Here is a 16,672-nt window from a genome sequence, read left to right as displayed (position 1 = left end):
TCCCGGATAGGGTCACCGTTCGGATCGGGTCTTCGAAACGACACCGTTTCAATGCCGTTGTATTGGCTCTGAACGGCGACATTTTGGTTCCTGCGCTTTAAACTAAAATAACCCTAAACACACCTATCATTTTTGTAACAAAAAAAAACCTAAACTAAGGAAGACTCTGCGCCGTTCTGGGTACCAAAGGCCTGCGAATAGTCTCCGATTCCGACCTGTTCTCCGATGACGACGGAGGAGGCCGAAATCCTATCGCCAGGTATGCTTTCACTCTTTTTCTTTATCACTTTCTCACCTAAAAATCTAACGATTGAACGCAGAAAAGAGAAAAAGAAAACTGAATTAGCCAAAATAGGAGAAAAGAAACTAGGGAATCACATTTTTTCTTTGATTTTTTTTTTGTATTCGCAATGAGTATCCAATGTCCCTTTACAAGCGTTTTTCCAGTTCTTATATCTGTATTCGACAAAGAACCCGAAAAATCGAATCAAAAACAAACAAAAATAAAATTAAAAAACCCCCATTGGTTTCTCTTTGCTGCGTTGTTTTCATTCTGTTTGCAGGCCTGGCGTACGGCGGGGACGTGGCGTGTACGGAGACGAAGGCGCACGCGTACAGAGTCTCGTCACATGCGGAGGGAGCGTGAAGAGGTGCTTCTGCTGCGGCGCTAGAAACCGAAAGCTACTAGGGTTCCTTGCTCCTGTTTGCGTTTCGGGCTCAGTGGGCCAAAGGTTTTTTTTTTAAGCTAGTGGGTTTGGGTTTATAACGGGTTTGGGTTTAGTTAATGTGTGGGTAGTGATTTGGACTGATTTGGGCCCTATTAGGCTTGCTGTAATGGACTGTGGACATTTTAAAATTTGGCTTTATTTTTATTTATAAAATTGGGTTTATTTTTGGTTTGCGGGCCCGGGCAAAAATGGGCTTTTACATGTTCTATTTTATTTCTTTTTCTTTGCGATACATTGCCATTATCAACATTCAATTTTCACACGGTCAAAATTAAATTGTAATTTTTATGACAGTATAAATGTAATTTTTAAAAGATTAAATCAAAATTTTATCAGTTTTTAAGAGCCAAAATACAATTTTACATTTACTAATTTAAAATTTTAAAAATTTTAAAGTCTCCAAACCCTCCCTAGATTCACCCCTGGTGAGGAGGATATATCTGCTCGTAGATTAATTGTCCGCTCAATGGAGGAGATTTTAGCAAATGTTTCTCAGAAACAGATTCTGTCTCTATTTTATATTTGCTTGCTAGTCTCATGATTTTAATTTAGAATGGTTTTGAAATTGATTTTTCTTAAAAAAAATTATTCTATTTTTTCGAATATCTATGTATTTTTACATATTTTTTATTTGTTAAAATTAGTATCAATTTGAGATTATTTGAAATGTTGAAGATTAACTTTTTTTTAATTATGACTAAATTGACACAATATAAAAGGGTTGAGGACTAAATTAGTTATTATACCAATTTTTAAACTGTCACTTTGTTTAGAGCTGGCAAAATAGTCTCGAGCCCAAAAGTCCACTCGTGCTGATCCGAGCCCGTAACTATCTAAGTTTGAGAAAGTCTGAGCCCATAACAAATTTGAGCCTAAGAAAATCTAACCCAACAGAACCAAGCGCAAGAAAGCTTGAGCCCATAACAGACCCAAGACCAATCTGGCTCGAGCCTGAGATAAATCTAACTCAAAACTCGAAAAAGCCCAACTTTATAACTGAACAGCCATGATAGATATTAATAATTAATATAATTTTATGATATTACTTAAATATAAATAAATGATATTTTTATTTTTCTTTAAAATGTATTCATAAGTCTTGCATATTTATATTAAATTTTATTAATAGAAAAACTATTGATAATAAATTTTTATGTTAAATTATAAAGTGAAATAATTTTTAAAAAATTAATTTAATATATAATATTTTAATACTATAATTATATATGTATCATAAATAAATAAAATTTATAATTATTAAAATCTATAAAATTAAACCTAAATGATAATATAATAATATATTATATAACTATTATTAAACATATTAAGACATATATAACTATTATAATATAGATTTTAATAAGAGATATAGTATTACGATATTATAATGTTTGATCATCAATGCATATATATGAACTATTAAGATATTATATGATATGTTATAGCATTATATAAAATGGAAAGAGGGTTAACTTTTAAATGTACGAAAAGTATAGGAACTTAGAGAATATTTCAACAAGCATAATAGTAAACAATAATATATAACGTACTAATATTATATATAACTATAATTACAATATAGATTATAATAAAAGATATAGTATTATATGATATTATAATGTTTAATCATCGATGCATATATATAAACTATTAATATATGATATGACATAACTTTATATAATATAGTAGGAGGGCTAACTTTCGGATGTACGAAATGTATAGGGGCTCGAGCATATTTCAACCAAGATAATAAACAATAATATATTATAATAATTAATATATTATGTAATACTCTACTATTATAGTATGTGATATACTATTATATAATGGAATAATATATTTTATATGTATTAATATAATAACTATTACTATATTATAGATTATAATAAAATATATAGAATTATGATTGCGCTGTGATGTACGTATGTCAAGCAAAGAATTAGCACAAAATATAGAGATTTAAAAGCGACTTTGACGGCAAGTGTAACAGGTCAGTTGTAATATTTGTAAGTATACAATGGAACACTTAGAGCATTCCAAGGATCGAACCCAAAGGAGATTGAGTGATATAGTAAATGAACAATGATTAAGCATACAATTAGGAAGTTTAGCTAGCTAATGGCAAAGTGGTATATTACAAAAATTCATAGAACGAGGTGAATTGGGCTAAATTATATATAAAAATACTAAATTGAATAAACACCAAAATCACAAAAAAAATATTAATAAGATGAAATAGAGTGGTTGATTGATATCCATGTTGATAATTAACTCTCATATTACAGATTTAAATTGCTTAAACTCCTAATTGGTCCAATTTTACCTCTCACTCACCATTTTACCCAATTAGACAATTTAGTCCAATTTATCTTTCGACCTCACTAGACTAAATCAAGAAAGTCGAATTTGTTCATAATTGTTAGATCTGGTGCCCTAAGTGTAGTATATTTGTTTGTAAACTTGTAATTTTTTCAAACAGATTGGTTAACGAAACAAATTCACTGATTGCATTAACATACTTTGTATGATTGTCTTAATATGATTTTTACACGCAAAGCAAAATGGAAGCAAATGTTTCTCATTGGTTGCCTAATATTTAAACTAATACTAAGCGGTATTACATGGTCGGATCGTAATACGGAAAGGCAACTTGTATTAGTAGACGAACCTAAACATGTCCCTATCTAATCAGAAATAAGCGAACCGATTGAAAGACTAATATGTTGTCTATCAAGTCTAATTGGAGAGATGTTTTGTCTTGAGCATCGGAGCGGATGACTCCCAAAAGATAGAGATATAAATGTGACTGACTGGACTGACAATACATCTTATTAGACCCAAGAAGAATAGATTCTGAATTCGATTATGGAATTATTCACTTGTGACGTTCATATTTTGGTGTACTTAAATCTTGAGTGGATGATGGACTATGTATGTGTGACTCGTACACTTTGATGCAAGCAAAAGTCTGAGTTCGAATAGATAAGGAACCGAAAGCTGGTGGTTTGGGTGTACGACTTCTGCAGTATGTAGCGTTATTCACAATAATGGAATTCATAGTCTGAGACATGAGTAAATGATATCATCTCGTCGACATTACATGATTGATGAAAAGTAAACGTAACCACAGGTGGTTTGTCTTTGTGATGGATGACTTTATTACTATTTTATAGTAATTGGGTTAACAGAAGAGCTTTCGAAAGCTCAATTAAGACTCGGATTTGACTCTTTATCATGAGTTGACTGTGTTTAGTGTTAGATTGCATGTATAAATGATTGCTTGATGTCTGATTGACTGTAGTTGCTCCACCAACGAATGTAGCAACCTGTAGCTCGGACCTGACAATCGGGTCGAGCGGATTGACAAACAATTTACCCTAATTTTAAATTGACTAACGTGGGAATGCACCATTACCGTTAGTATTATGTTACCATTTAATGGTGGAGTGACCAATTTGATCAATTTCTATTTTAAGTGACCAAATTAACCAAAAAAAAATAAAAAATGACTAAAATAAGAACAACCCATATTTAAAGCGGCTAACGAGATAATCTATCCTTTCAAATGATAGTATTTTAAATCAATTAATCGGGGCACTAAAACAAAAGTAAATGATGCCTAAGTGATTTGTATTTAGACTCGGAAGCGAAAGTTTTCTTAGACGGCTTAAAGAAAGAAATCAATGAGTGAAATAAAATCCTCTGATAAAATTAACTAAAAATATTAACTTTATCTAATGATGTGTTCACCAAAAGATAAAAATGAAGATTAATTTTATTTAATCTATACAAACTGAAAAAAATATTAATTCATTTTATTTTCCTTTTATCTTTTGAATTAGACATGAAATTTGATTTAATATACAATATAATATATAAACTTTAATTTTGTACAATTGTATAAATAATATTTTGATTTGATTAAATTTTCATAAATAACTTATAATAACATCAAGTAACATCATTTTATATTTACATATCACATATACAAATGATTCAATATCCCACCTAAAAATAAATTCATATATATAAATGCATACAATTAATCAAATTAAAGTCTATATCCATTTGAAATAAGTAAATTTGAATATTTTCATAATGAAGTCGTATGATAATCTATATAACAAATTGCATTGCAATCACATACCATAATCTTTAAGCGATTAATCTTATTAAATTACATTTATGAGTAAAACGTGTTCGAGGGATTAATTTTATAAATAGGACAGAACAAACAGCGTTAGGAAAGAAACGTATCTCCCAACCAAACATGTCATCATTAACATTTATTTTGTCAGTCTTATTGTTTCAACTCCTCTGTACCTCACACCCATGTCAACGCATCCTCACCTCCGCCGCAGCTGGCGGAAGGTGGCAACTCCTGCAAAAAAGCATCGGCATCTCCGCCATGCACATGCAACTCCTTAGCAATGACCGTGTCGTTGCCTTTGATAGAACTGATTTTGGGCCATCAAATCTGCCACTACCGAAAGGGAAATGCCGTTTTGACTTGAATGACACTGCTCTCAAACAGGATTGCACGGCGCATTCAATTGAGTACGATGTTTTATCGAATAAGTTCAGGCCACTTATGGTCCAAACCGACGTCTGGTGCTCTTCCGGTGCCGTCACGCCCAATGGTGATCTAGTCCAAACCGGTGGCTTCAATGACGGTGAACGTAAAGTGAGGGTCTTTAGCCCGTGCAGTTCATGCGATTGGCAAGAATCAAATAACGGGTTAGCAGCCAGAAGATGGTATTCGACCAACCATATCTTGCCAGATGGAAGACAAATCATTGTCGGCGGTCGAAAGCAATTTAACTACGAGTTTGTTCCTAAAAACATAGCGGCCAACACGTTCGATTTGCCTTTCTTGTTTGAAACCAATGATCGAGAAGTCGAGAACAATCTCTACCCTTTTGTTTTCCTTAATGTTGATGGAAACTTATTTGTTTTCGCTAACAATCGAGCCATTTTGCTTGATTACGTGAAAAATAAAGTTGTCAAGAGGTATCCGACAATTCCAGGTGGCGATCCTAGAAGCTATCCAAGCACTGGTTCGGCTGTCTTGCTTCCATTGAAGAACTTCAAAGCATCAGCTATTCAAGCTGAAGTTTTGGTGTGTGGAGGTGCTCCTAAAGGATCTTATTCCCAAGCCACACAAGGTGAGTTCATTGGAGCCTTGAAGACTTGCGCCAGGATCATAATAACCGACCCCAACCCAAAATGGGTCATCGAGACTATGCCACTAGCTAGAGTTATGGGTGACATGATATTGCTTCCAAACGGTAACGTTTTGCTCATTAATGGGGCCGGGTCAGGGTCAGCTGGTTGGGAATTTGGTCGGAACCCGGTTTTAAATCCGGTTTTATACCGGCCGGATAACAAAATCGGAACACGTTTCGAAACACATACCCCGACCAAGATTCCACGGATGTATCACTCCACAGCAGCATTACTTCGTGATGGCAGAGTTTTAGTTGGTGGAAGCAATCCTCATACTTATTACAATTTTACAAGTGTTCTATTCCCTACTGAACTAAGTTTAGAGGCATTCTGTCCGCCGTATTTGGAGGCTAAATTCAACAATTTGCGACCAACAATCGTTGGTCCAAACTCAATGTCGGGAATCAGCTACGGGAAAACGCTAACACTTGAAATGGAGATTAGGGGTAAAGTAGAAGAAAAATTAGTGTGGATAACAATGGTGGCACCAGCTTTCAATACACATTCATTCTCTATGAATCAAAGGTTGCTTGTACTTGGAAATGACAAAATAACAGCTTTGGGGGAATCAAGGTATAACATTGAGGTAAGGACGCCAAGATCGGGTAATCTTGCGCCAGCAGGGTTTTATCTTTTATTTGTGGTCCATCAAGACATTCCCAGCATGGGAATTTGGGTCAAGTTGCAGTAAAGAAGACAAAAAGATTCTTCGATTTCTTTCAAATATCCAAAAACAAATGCTCTGCTAATTTGCATGGTCGTTAAAGATTAGTTTGATTCCTTGCTGGTCTATATACTTATTATTATTACGAAATGTGACATAGATATGTTTGGTTCTTTTATTCATTATATATGGTCAAATTATGATATATACCCAATGGCTTTGACAAGTTACTTTTAGCTCAAATAATAATGAACACTGTGGGGTTGGTCATTTACCTCTTATTATCCACCTGGTCGTGTTGCATAGCTCCGATTTTTCCCGGTAACATACAAGATCTATATGGGCCCATTGGGATAGATTAAAATGGGTTAATTAATGTCATTTTTATATGCCATTCATGTGTGGATGTTGGAGAGAAAGTTATAAACTACTAAGTTGTGTTGGATCAGAAGATGGATACAAACGAGAGAAGTCGGACGAGTAAAACGATGGTTTTTTTTCTAGAAATTGTGTAATCACGGGGCTGGTTGTGATTCTAAAGTTCACGGGCATGCAAATTTTGGCTCAATAATGATGGGGTTTCTTTGTAACTTTGTATGTGGTCTATATATCTAAAGCAATCGAAGTGAGGAATATCTCTCATTTCGGCATATAATAAAAAATAAAAATAAAAAAGCACATGGAAGTTATATAGCTTAGTGATAATATCTGTGATTAGACTCTGAAAATAATAGTTTTTTTTTATACTCCTGTTACTTGGATTAAATTCAAAATTGAGTTAAACCAGATATTTAAATAAAGACAAACTCTCTCATCATTATTTTTTTCATCCACGATACTTGAACCCGTTATTCAAAATCAATGAGATGTTGCATGGAAGACTCACCCCACCACATATAGCACTTAACCATGCTAGGAGCTTTTTCATCCCATAATCTGCTCAATCAACCAATGTTACCAAAGCAATCGAGAGTGGCGCGATGGCAATCACTTAACGGCATGGGTTTATCAAATGTAGATGAGGTTTGTTTTGATGTGGATTATCTAAACGAGCTTCGTACTATTGTATTGACGAACGCTAGTTAAATTGCTTAATGAAATTACCTTTTGTGGTTTGCAAATAATAATGGAAAACTACAAAACGACATGGGGTGGTGATAAAAATTATTAGACGTAATTAAATAGTGCAACAATGGATGGATAGCCAATAAGTAGTGGAGAGGAAGAGGCACATGGTTTGATGCACCAATGGGGACTACCCTTACTTACCCGCTTTCTTTTTCTCTAAGAGAATAAAATTATTTATTAATAAAGAAAAGCTTGAAACAAGGGGTGCATACTACACTGTATCTGAATCAAGTAGAAACATCAAAAAGCAAACAAATATACATACACACAAGCATTGTTGATCACTCGATCCCCATTTATGCGAGGGAATTGGGTAAAATTATTATGAAATTAAATTGTATTTTGTTTTCTTTATTTAAAAAATAGATAAATTAATTTATAATATATATTGTAAATTGATCATTTTTGTTAAAATTTACATCTATTTTTACTGTTAAAAATTTATCTATGTACATTATAATGTGGTACATATAATGCGTCACATATAACTATTTGATTATTTTATTAGTCATGTTAATTTTAACAGTTGAAATGGATAAAATTTTAATAAAAAATCCATTTAATCTTTGATTTAATGTATAAGAATTTTTTTAAAATAAAAAGAACAAAATGTAATTTGTTTCCTAATATAGAATTCAACTTCTATGATATTTTTAGTGAAAGAATTGCAGTTGCTTAATGTACCCGATCAGCTAATCAATCTCATTAAAAATTCTCCATTCCCTCACTGCAAGTCAAGAAATGGAAGTTTTCGAATCTGATTACATCACTAACACATAACAAATAACAAAAGAGGACTTGCTGAAATGTTTTAAAGCACAATAGATTACTGAAACCTTTATCTGAATAGCAGTCATAGTTGGTATCACTGATATTTCAATCGAGTAAAAATATATTAAAAATTTATTTGTTACAAAAATAAAGGGAAAAATATCATTAAAAGCCCTTTTTCTTTAAATTTATCGAAACGGGCCCGGTATTTTATTATTTACAGGAATGGGCCCTTTTCCCCAAAAATGCATCCACGTCAGCGCGATGTCAGGGGACGTGTCAGCAAAACGCGTCCCTGAGGGAGCGCTTTGCCTACGTGGCAACAAAGCGCGCTTACGTGGACGCGTTATGTTGACACATAGGCAAAGCGTGCTAACGTGGACGCGTTTTGTTGCCATGTAGCGCGCCCCTAGGGACGCGTTTTCCCCGCCTGTGAACAGTGCAACAGTCATTTTTTTACCGTTGCCCCCCCAACAGTAAAAAAAAAACTATAAAACCCCCCACCCTTTCATTTTTTTTCACAAACTAATCCTCTCTCAATTATTTTCTCAATTTCCTCTCAATTTGCTCTCAATTTCCTTCCAAATTTCTCTCAAATCCATATTTAATTTCAATTTGCTCTCAATTTCCTCTTAAATTTCTCTTAAATCCCTATTTTTAATTATTTTTAAAAAAATTAATTTTTTAATTTTTTTAAATCGTAAAAATTTGTACGAATTTAGTAATGGTCGGAGAATTGATTTGTCTTAATAACCAGCACATATCCGTCTAACAAATGAAAATGGTAAGTGTTAAATTTATTTTTTAAATATTATTTAAGATTTTTTTATTTATGCATTTTTAGATCATTATTAATTTATTATTTGTTATAAAAGTCTGTAGATCAGATATTGGAATGCTATATCCGGAATATGTATGGTCCTCCATCACCGTTGGTAGAGAATTACCTACGGGAAGCGGGTTTTTGGCACGTGGCGACGGTAGGCCGGGGATGCAAGTTGGACCCGAAACTTATCAGTACGTTGATCGAGAGGTGGAGACCCGAGACGCACAAATTCTATCTTCCATGTGGAGAGTGCACTATCACTTTGGAAGATGTCAATCTGCAATTGGGATTGCCGATGGACGGGTACCCAGTCACCGGGTTTGTTCAATCTAGCGATTGGGGAGCGGTGTGCTACGAGCTTTTGGGCGCTATTCCGGAGAAAATTAATGGAGGTCGAATTGAGATGGGCTGGTTACGAGACACATTCCCGGATCCGGATGATGGTTCAACCGAAGTAGAAAGAATTTGATATGCTCGGGCATACATTCTTCAAATAATTGGAGGTTATCTAATGCCGGACTTGTCACTAAACCTTGTACATCTAAGATGGCTGCTGAAACTCGTTGATTTTAGAGCAGCTAATGAATTGAGTTTGGGGTCTGCTGTCTTGGCAACATTATATTGGGAGATGTGCGGGGCGACGCGATCGAGTAAAGCGAAAATCGGAGGTTGCCTGTCAATACTGCAGTCATGGGCATGGTTTCGCTTTCCATTTCTACGTCATCAAGTGGACCACCCATATACATTCCCACTCATAACGAGGTAAATTTTATATTAGATTTTTTACAATTATTATGTAGCTTTTTAAAAATAATAGTATGCTAAAATTTTATTTAATTAGGTGGAACCATCAGGCAAGTTATGTTCGATTACCTACCTCTCTTGAAGATATACGGCTTCTATTAGACCAACAGTCGAAAGCACATGTAAGTATTAAATAAAATTGATATTTCCATCATGAGCTAGTCGATTGGTATTTAGTATTTAGTATTTAATCTTATGTATATAACTAATATTTCTATCATGTTCATATAGTTTCAATGGACACCATACGAGGATCTGGCAATTCGGGCAGTAATTCCGGATGAGTTATTCCAAAATGCAAATGTTTGGCACGCGAAAGTCGCGTTGATCAGCTATGCGACCGTGGAGATGCACCAGTCAGACAGAGTGTTACGGCAATTTAAATGTAGACAACCGATTCCCGTGGCACCTGAGGTGTTTGATGATCACCACAAAATCGACCTACGGTAATTGCATGCGGATTGGCTGAGATTCTGGTCCCACTACATCCAAATGTGGGAAGATCGGTATGATTATATACCTACTCGAGAACCGATCATCGTTCCGGAGATAGCGTGTGTGCCGGAATACATGCCATGGTTTAGGATCCATAGCAAGCCGTATTTACTGTCGGTAGAGGAGAGGTAGTGGCAATTACGTGTCCAAAGGGAACGACGTGGGCCTTTAAATCCAAGACGAAGAGACGACGATGCAGGCCCATCAACGAGGCCCAAACATTCACCCGGCCCATCATCAGCGGCCATTCAATCACTGGGCCCAGCGAGAGCACGGACACAGTCACCTGACCTAGCAGTTTAACCAACGATACCCACGGCACAGCCTTTTCAGATAATGCCAGGTGCGTATCCTAGCCCTTTTATGTATCCTAACCCTTATATGTTTCCTTTTCCAAGTCCTATGGCAGGTTGGAGCCAATGGCCCGGTTCATCTTCATTTTCCGTTACGCCGAGTGGACTGCTGATGTATAGGCCAGCGTCGCACGAGGGATCGCAAGAGGGGCCGTCGAGGAGCTCTTCTTTTTACCAATCCCCATCACCGTATGAGTTTCAAACATCGTCGCCGTTGTTGATGCAAACACCTCCACATTCACTATTCTATCAAGGTGGCTCATCGTCCCAACACCGACAACCAGATGCCCTACCGGAGAACTGAATCCTGCCGAGCAACCACAACCCCATTGAAAGTGGACAAAGGAGGAATCCGGTCATGTGAATCGTGACGGTCGCCATGTGGCACTGAATCCGGTGGGCACGGAGATTGATTTGTATTTTAATATATTTGTACAAACATTTTGAATATTTTAATATTATTTAATGTAATAAAATAGAAATTTATTTGAGTTATTACTTAAAAATCCTAAACTAATTTATTAAAAATTTATAAATTTATAATTTATAATTAAATTTATAATTTAATTGACAAACCCTAACAAATACCCTAACCCTAAACTCTAACCCTTAACTTAAAAACTCTAACCATTAACTTAAAAACCCTAAACCCTTAGCTTAAAAACTCTAATCTTAACAAAAACCCTAACCCTAACCCTAATATGATATAATTTGATAAATTTACTAAAAATTAATACAATTAACAATTATTAATTTGACTAACAAAATGTTAGATTTTATAAAATGTTTTGATTGGTACTAACAATTAATAATTTGATATAATTTGATAATTTTACTAACAATTAATACAATTAACAATTAATAATTTGACTAACAAAATGTTAGATTTTACAAAATGTTTTGATTGGTACAAAAAAATATAATTTGTTTACAATGACATTCAACTATTGCGATTTGGGCATGATCGACTTGTATGGCCTGGATTCCTACACCATCCGCACAATTTCTGTTGACTGGCTGTTTCTCGGATATCCATATTGTTACGTATTCTAGTCGAGCAAGGTCGACCCTTTGGTTTGCAACGCAATTCTCTATCCAGTAACAACTTAAAAGGAGCAAGAGATATGGGCGGCCACTTACGTTCATCTGGGACCGGTGGGAAAACGTGTCTCCAAACATTGTACATGTTTTCTAATTTGTACACTTCGTCCACATAGCTCATCGAATCCAGACGGAGATTCTGACAAGCTGCAATAACATGAGTGCATGGACAATGAAGTGCATCAAACATCCCACAGTCGCAAGTCCTATTTCGCAAGTGTACACGATATTGTCCGCCAACAACACCCTGGTACGGTCTGTCAAACTCTATCACGTGAAACCATAAGTTGTCTCGATCGTGACACACTGTGTGCATGGTGTTCACCCGCGCCTTGGCCTTGTTAATTTCTTGCACTACCTTACTGTACCATACATGACCTCCCTGTATCTGGCCTGCATAACTCGCTGCTCGCTTTGGAAATAGCGCCGCCAAACGAAAATATGTCTCTCGCACAACCGATGTTATTGGTAAATGGCGCATTCCTTTTAGAACAGAATTTATGCATTCAACCAGGATTGAGGTCATATGACCATATCGTAGGCCGCCGTCGTATGCTTGTGCCCACTGTTCGAAACGTATGTTGCAAAGGTAGTCCGCGCCTTCTCTATTAATTGAACGTAAAATTGTCAACATTTTGTTAAAACGGTCTTTATTTATTTCATACCCTGCCAATATAAGTTCATAGCGAATATTACATACCACTTCTACATTTACAATTAATTCAAATTGACAAACGAAATAACACAGATAGAGATTAAATACCCATGTTGGTCACTTGTCGTCGTTCACTCTTAGATGGATATTACCTGTAGTAGTTGGAAGCAACGTGCCTTAGGCAATATCGATGGTGTATGCACTGCTATAAGTTTCCCTGTCGATCAAATGTAGCTAGTATACCGGTGCCCCGATCTGAAATAACACAGATATCAGGTTGGGGGCACACATGCCTCCTTAACCTAGATAGAAAGAAATCCCAGTCATCAGATGACTCCCTCGGTGTTATTGCAAACGCAATTGGAAGAATTCTCCCACCGCCATCCTGTGCCACTGCAAGCAATAGCCGATGAGTATACCTACCAAGCATAAAGGTACCGTCAATTTGTATCAATGGCTTGCAGTATGGAAATGCGTTTTGGCATTGTTTAAATGTCCAAAACAGGCATTTGAACACTTGGCATCCACGTAGCAATCGGCCGTTGTAGTACGCATGTTCCGTTTCAAGGTCTGTGGTGGCACCTGGGACGTATCTCTCTAGCACTTGACACCACTACCATATTTCATTATATGAGGCGTCCCACCCACTATGCATCTTCTCCAACGCCTTCTGCTTAGCTATCCAAGCCTTGCGGTAAAAAGGCGTGTACCCCATTTGGATACGAATATTGGCAATTAACACCGGCACTGAAGTCCTGGGATTTGCTTTCACCGTGGGCAGTATCAAGCTAGCTAACATAGCTGAATCTATCTTAGGATGATCTTGTGAAACACCTATAAACGGAGTACATTAAATAATGCAATATTACATAATAACGGTATTATTCAGAAACCGTCAATACCGTACCTACAGCATATGTATGTGGACCTTTGTACTTTTTTATCTCCCACAACCCTGTCCTTTTCCTCAACTAGGCGTAGATTTTCCATGAACATGTGTCGTCTTGCACGGCATACTTCGCCTCAAACTTATCAAATTTAAATTTAACGACGTGGTAGTTAACACCGTTTTTGATGCTATGTTGTTTCAAAGCACCAATAAAACTATCATTGTTGGAAAACTTATTACCAACTTCAAATTCACCCGAATCTAGCCCCCGAACTTGTACGATCACGCAACCGGTGTGGTAGATCTGGAAACTCCAACACATCATGTGCAAACAGATCAACATTATACATGTGAGATGGAGGTGAGTATGCTCTGAATCGTGGATTTTCTTCTTCATCTGAACTCTTTTCAACATCTTCAGGTTCTATTGGAATAGGCTTCGGTTCAGAAAATAAGCCAACTTCTGCATCATCGGGCCTGGGCTCTCGAGGTGGATCCACATCGAAGTCATCTTCTAACCCACCATCATCTGCAGCGTACGAGGTCCCCTCACCGGTGGACGTCGTAGTGAGTACATCTTCCCTTCTTCTGGGCATTTCATAACGTCCCCAATTGGATGTAGATTGCCAACCACTAGAACTTGATGTCGTTCCCCAGTACGTATTTCCAGCATCAAACATCGAGCCACCGACGTACATGTCTCATCCACCGACAGAATGTCTTGCAGGGGATGTGCATTCCACACCACTACCAAACATGGGTTGTTCCATGTTTTGTAACCCGCTAATCGAATGTCGGTCAGGGGTCGTGTATACATCTCGAACACCGGTCGCAAGTACATCATTTAGCGATGTAAATTGTACATATAACTCAATATAAGGTGCTCCACTAGCAAGATGAGTCTGCACCATTGCCTCCAAGCTACGAACACCTTTTATGTCGAACGAGTCATATGTCACCGGATCAACAAAAGAACAAAATTGATACGTAATAGACAGAACTTTCATTGGCATCGTTCCAAAAATTTTACGCCTAATTCTTTTACAAAGTTCTGTCAAATCTATGTTCTGGTTAAAAACCAGTGGTACCGTATTCTCCGAAAAAAACAACACCATTCTCGGTGTGGAAAACCTCACCATCATAGTAAATAACAACACTAATACGTTCACTCATATTTAATTTCTAACCTTCTTAGCCTCTCTAAATTGTTTTTGTTGTAACTTATGCAATCTGAGAACATTTTTTGCCTCATTTATAGCTTCAGCCCAAACATGCTACTGTAGCAAAAGCCCATCCACGAGGGCGAGATTTCAGAAATTCTTCTAATAAAGCATCTTGCTTGAAGCGTTTTTTATACTATTTTCTCAGAAACGTCAACTCAAAATTATTTTTCCAGGACCTACTGTAGCAAAAACATGTCCACGAGGGCGCGATTTTAGAAATTCTTCTGATAAATCGTCCTGCTTGAAGCGTTTTTTTATACTGTTTGCTCAAAAACGTCTGAACAAGCCCAAATGTGCCCGGCCCGTTAAAGGAAAAACAAACAAAAAAACCCAAATGTTTCAGCCCAATTTTACTAAGCCTAAAAGCCCCATCGACCCAAACTATCAAAAAAACCCTAGGGTCAGCTTCTCTGCCTCAGCCCCGCAGCAAGCTGGCGCCGCAACCGCTCTCTCAAGTCGCGCCTGTCACCTCCACACATCGCGCCTGCTGCTCCGTACACGTTGCGCGCCTTCCCTGCACGTTGAACCTACAACAACAAACACAAACAGAATAGCAAAGATGTTGCTAACAAAAAAACAGTGAGGATTTCTTTTGATTCGGGTTTTCTTTTCTCGACTATTTAAAGGCCGATTTTAATCCGTGTAAAATGGGGGTTTTCTTCAGTGAAAAAATAGAAAAATAGAGAGGAAAATCAGCAAGAAAAAACCTGTAAAAAATCAAAGAGCAATACACAAGCATTTTTTTAGGTGATTTTCTCCATTTTCTTTTTCGATTTCCATTTTTTTTACAAAAGAAAATAAAAAATAAAAGGGTGCTTACCTGATTTCGAGCACTGGAGCCGAACACCGTTCGCGGTGGTTCCATGGCAGTCGACGGCGGCGTCATGAAGGCTAGGGTTGAAAACCCTAGCAAAAATTTTCCCCCCTCTGTTTATTGTTTTAAAACAAAAAAAATCAAGCAGAGATGTTCTTTTGAAAGAAAATTTTGGGTTTTAATTCTATAAGCAAAACGGCGCCGTTTAGGTGGTATGACCTGCGCAAATCTAGCCTAGAGGGGATATTTGTGCATTTAGTCCCTCCCTCTTGCAACGCACTTCAATTAAACTCATTTTGTTTTTTTTAAATCACCGCATATTTTATTTTTGTTTCAATTTGGTCCAATGTTGCATGAGCGTTTGGAAGGAGGAATAATTTCCTTTTGGTCCTCCACTGTTATGCGCAGCATTCAAGTTGGTCTAGCCTTTTTAATTCATTCTAAATCTACCTCATTTTTTCGTTTTGGTTCAATTTAGTCCATTTCAAGCTATTTTGTTTTTTTTTTCTCGTCTTTTTATGTTATTATCATTATACCATTTATTTATTTTTATTAATACTATTTCTATGTTCCTAAGCACGCATGTTTTTAGTATATGTACTTGCATATATTTTATACAGTTTTTTTAATTTCTATTTTATTTTCATTACTTCCTATACATATATATTTATGCGCATAGTTTTTATATAATGTACATACGTTTTTATAGTATACGTTTATATATATATAAATATTTTTTTCACATGTTTTAATTTTCAATTTCATTCCCTAGTTTCTATATATACTCTTATAATGATTTTTTCCCTCCTTTTTTTGAAAATATGTACATACGTATTTTTATTTATTATCCTTCATAGACATTTTTACAAATATATGTATATGTACACATGCACGTTTTAAAATACACATGTTTTTCAAAATACACATTTTTATAATAGATATATATACTTATACATTTTATTTCGCAAACATATGCACATATACATACCTTTTTC

General features: G+C 36.0%; 1 protein-coding gene across 1 annotated transcript; it reads left to right on the top strand.

The window, feature by feature from the left end:
• Positions 1–4,905: 4,905 nt before the first annotated feature.
• Positions 4,906–6,844, top strand: LOC105793821 (aldehyde oxidase GLOX). The gene has a single exon (XM_012622672.2). It carries the CDS (start codon positions 4,999–5,001, stop codon positions 6,643–6,645), a length of 1,647 nt encoding a protein of 548 aa, XP_012478126.1. The 5' UTR covers positions 4,906–4,998; the 3' UTR covers positions 6,646–6,844.
• The last annotated feature ends 9,828 nt before the right edge of the window (positions 6,845–16,672 follow it).

The sequence above is a fragment of the Gossypium raimondii genome, chromosome 3 (genome assembly GCF_025698545.1).
Source record: "Gossypium raimondii isolate GPD5lz chromosome 3, ASM2569854v1, whole genome shotgun sequence".
NCBI lineage: Eukaryota > Viridiplantae > Streptophyta > Magnoliopsida > Malvales > Malvaceae > Gossypium > Gossypium raimondii.
The sequence above is the reverse complement of the archived record's forward strand: the minus strand, read 5'-3'. Positions and strand labels throughout refer to the sequence as shown.

Coding starts and splice junctions, on each gene's coding strand:
- LOC105793821 (XM_012622672.2), top strand. CDS start 4,999: ATGTCATCATTAACATTTATTTTGTCAGTCTTATTGTTTCAACTCCTC.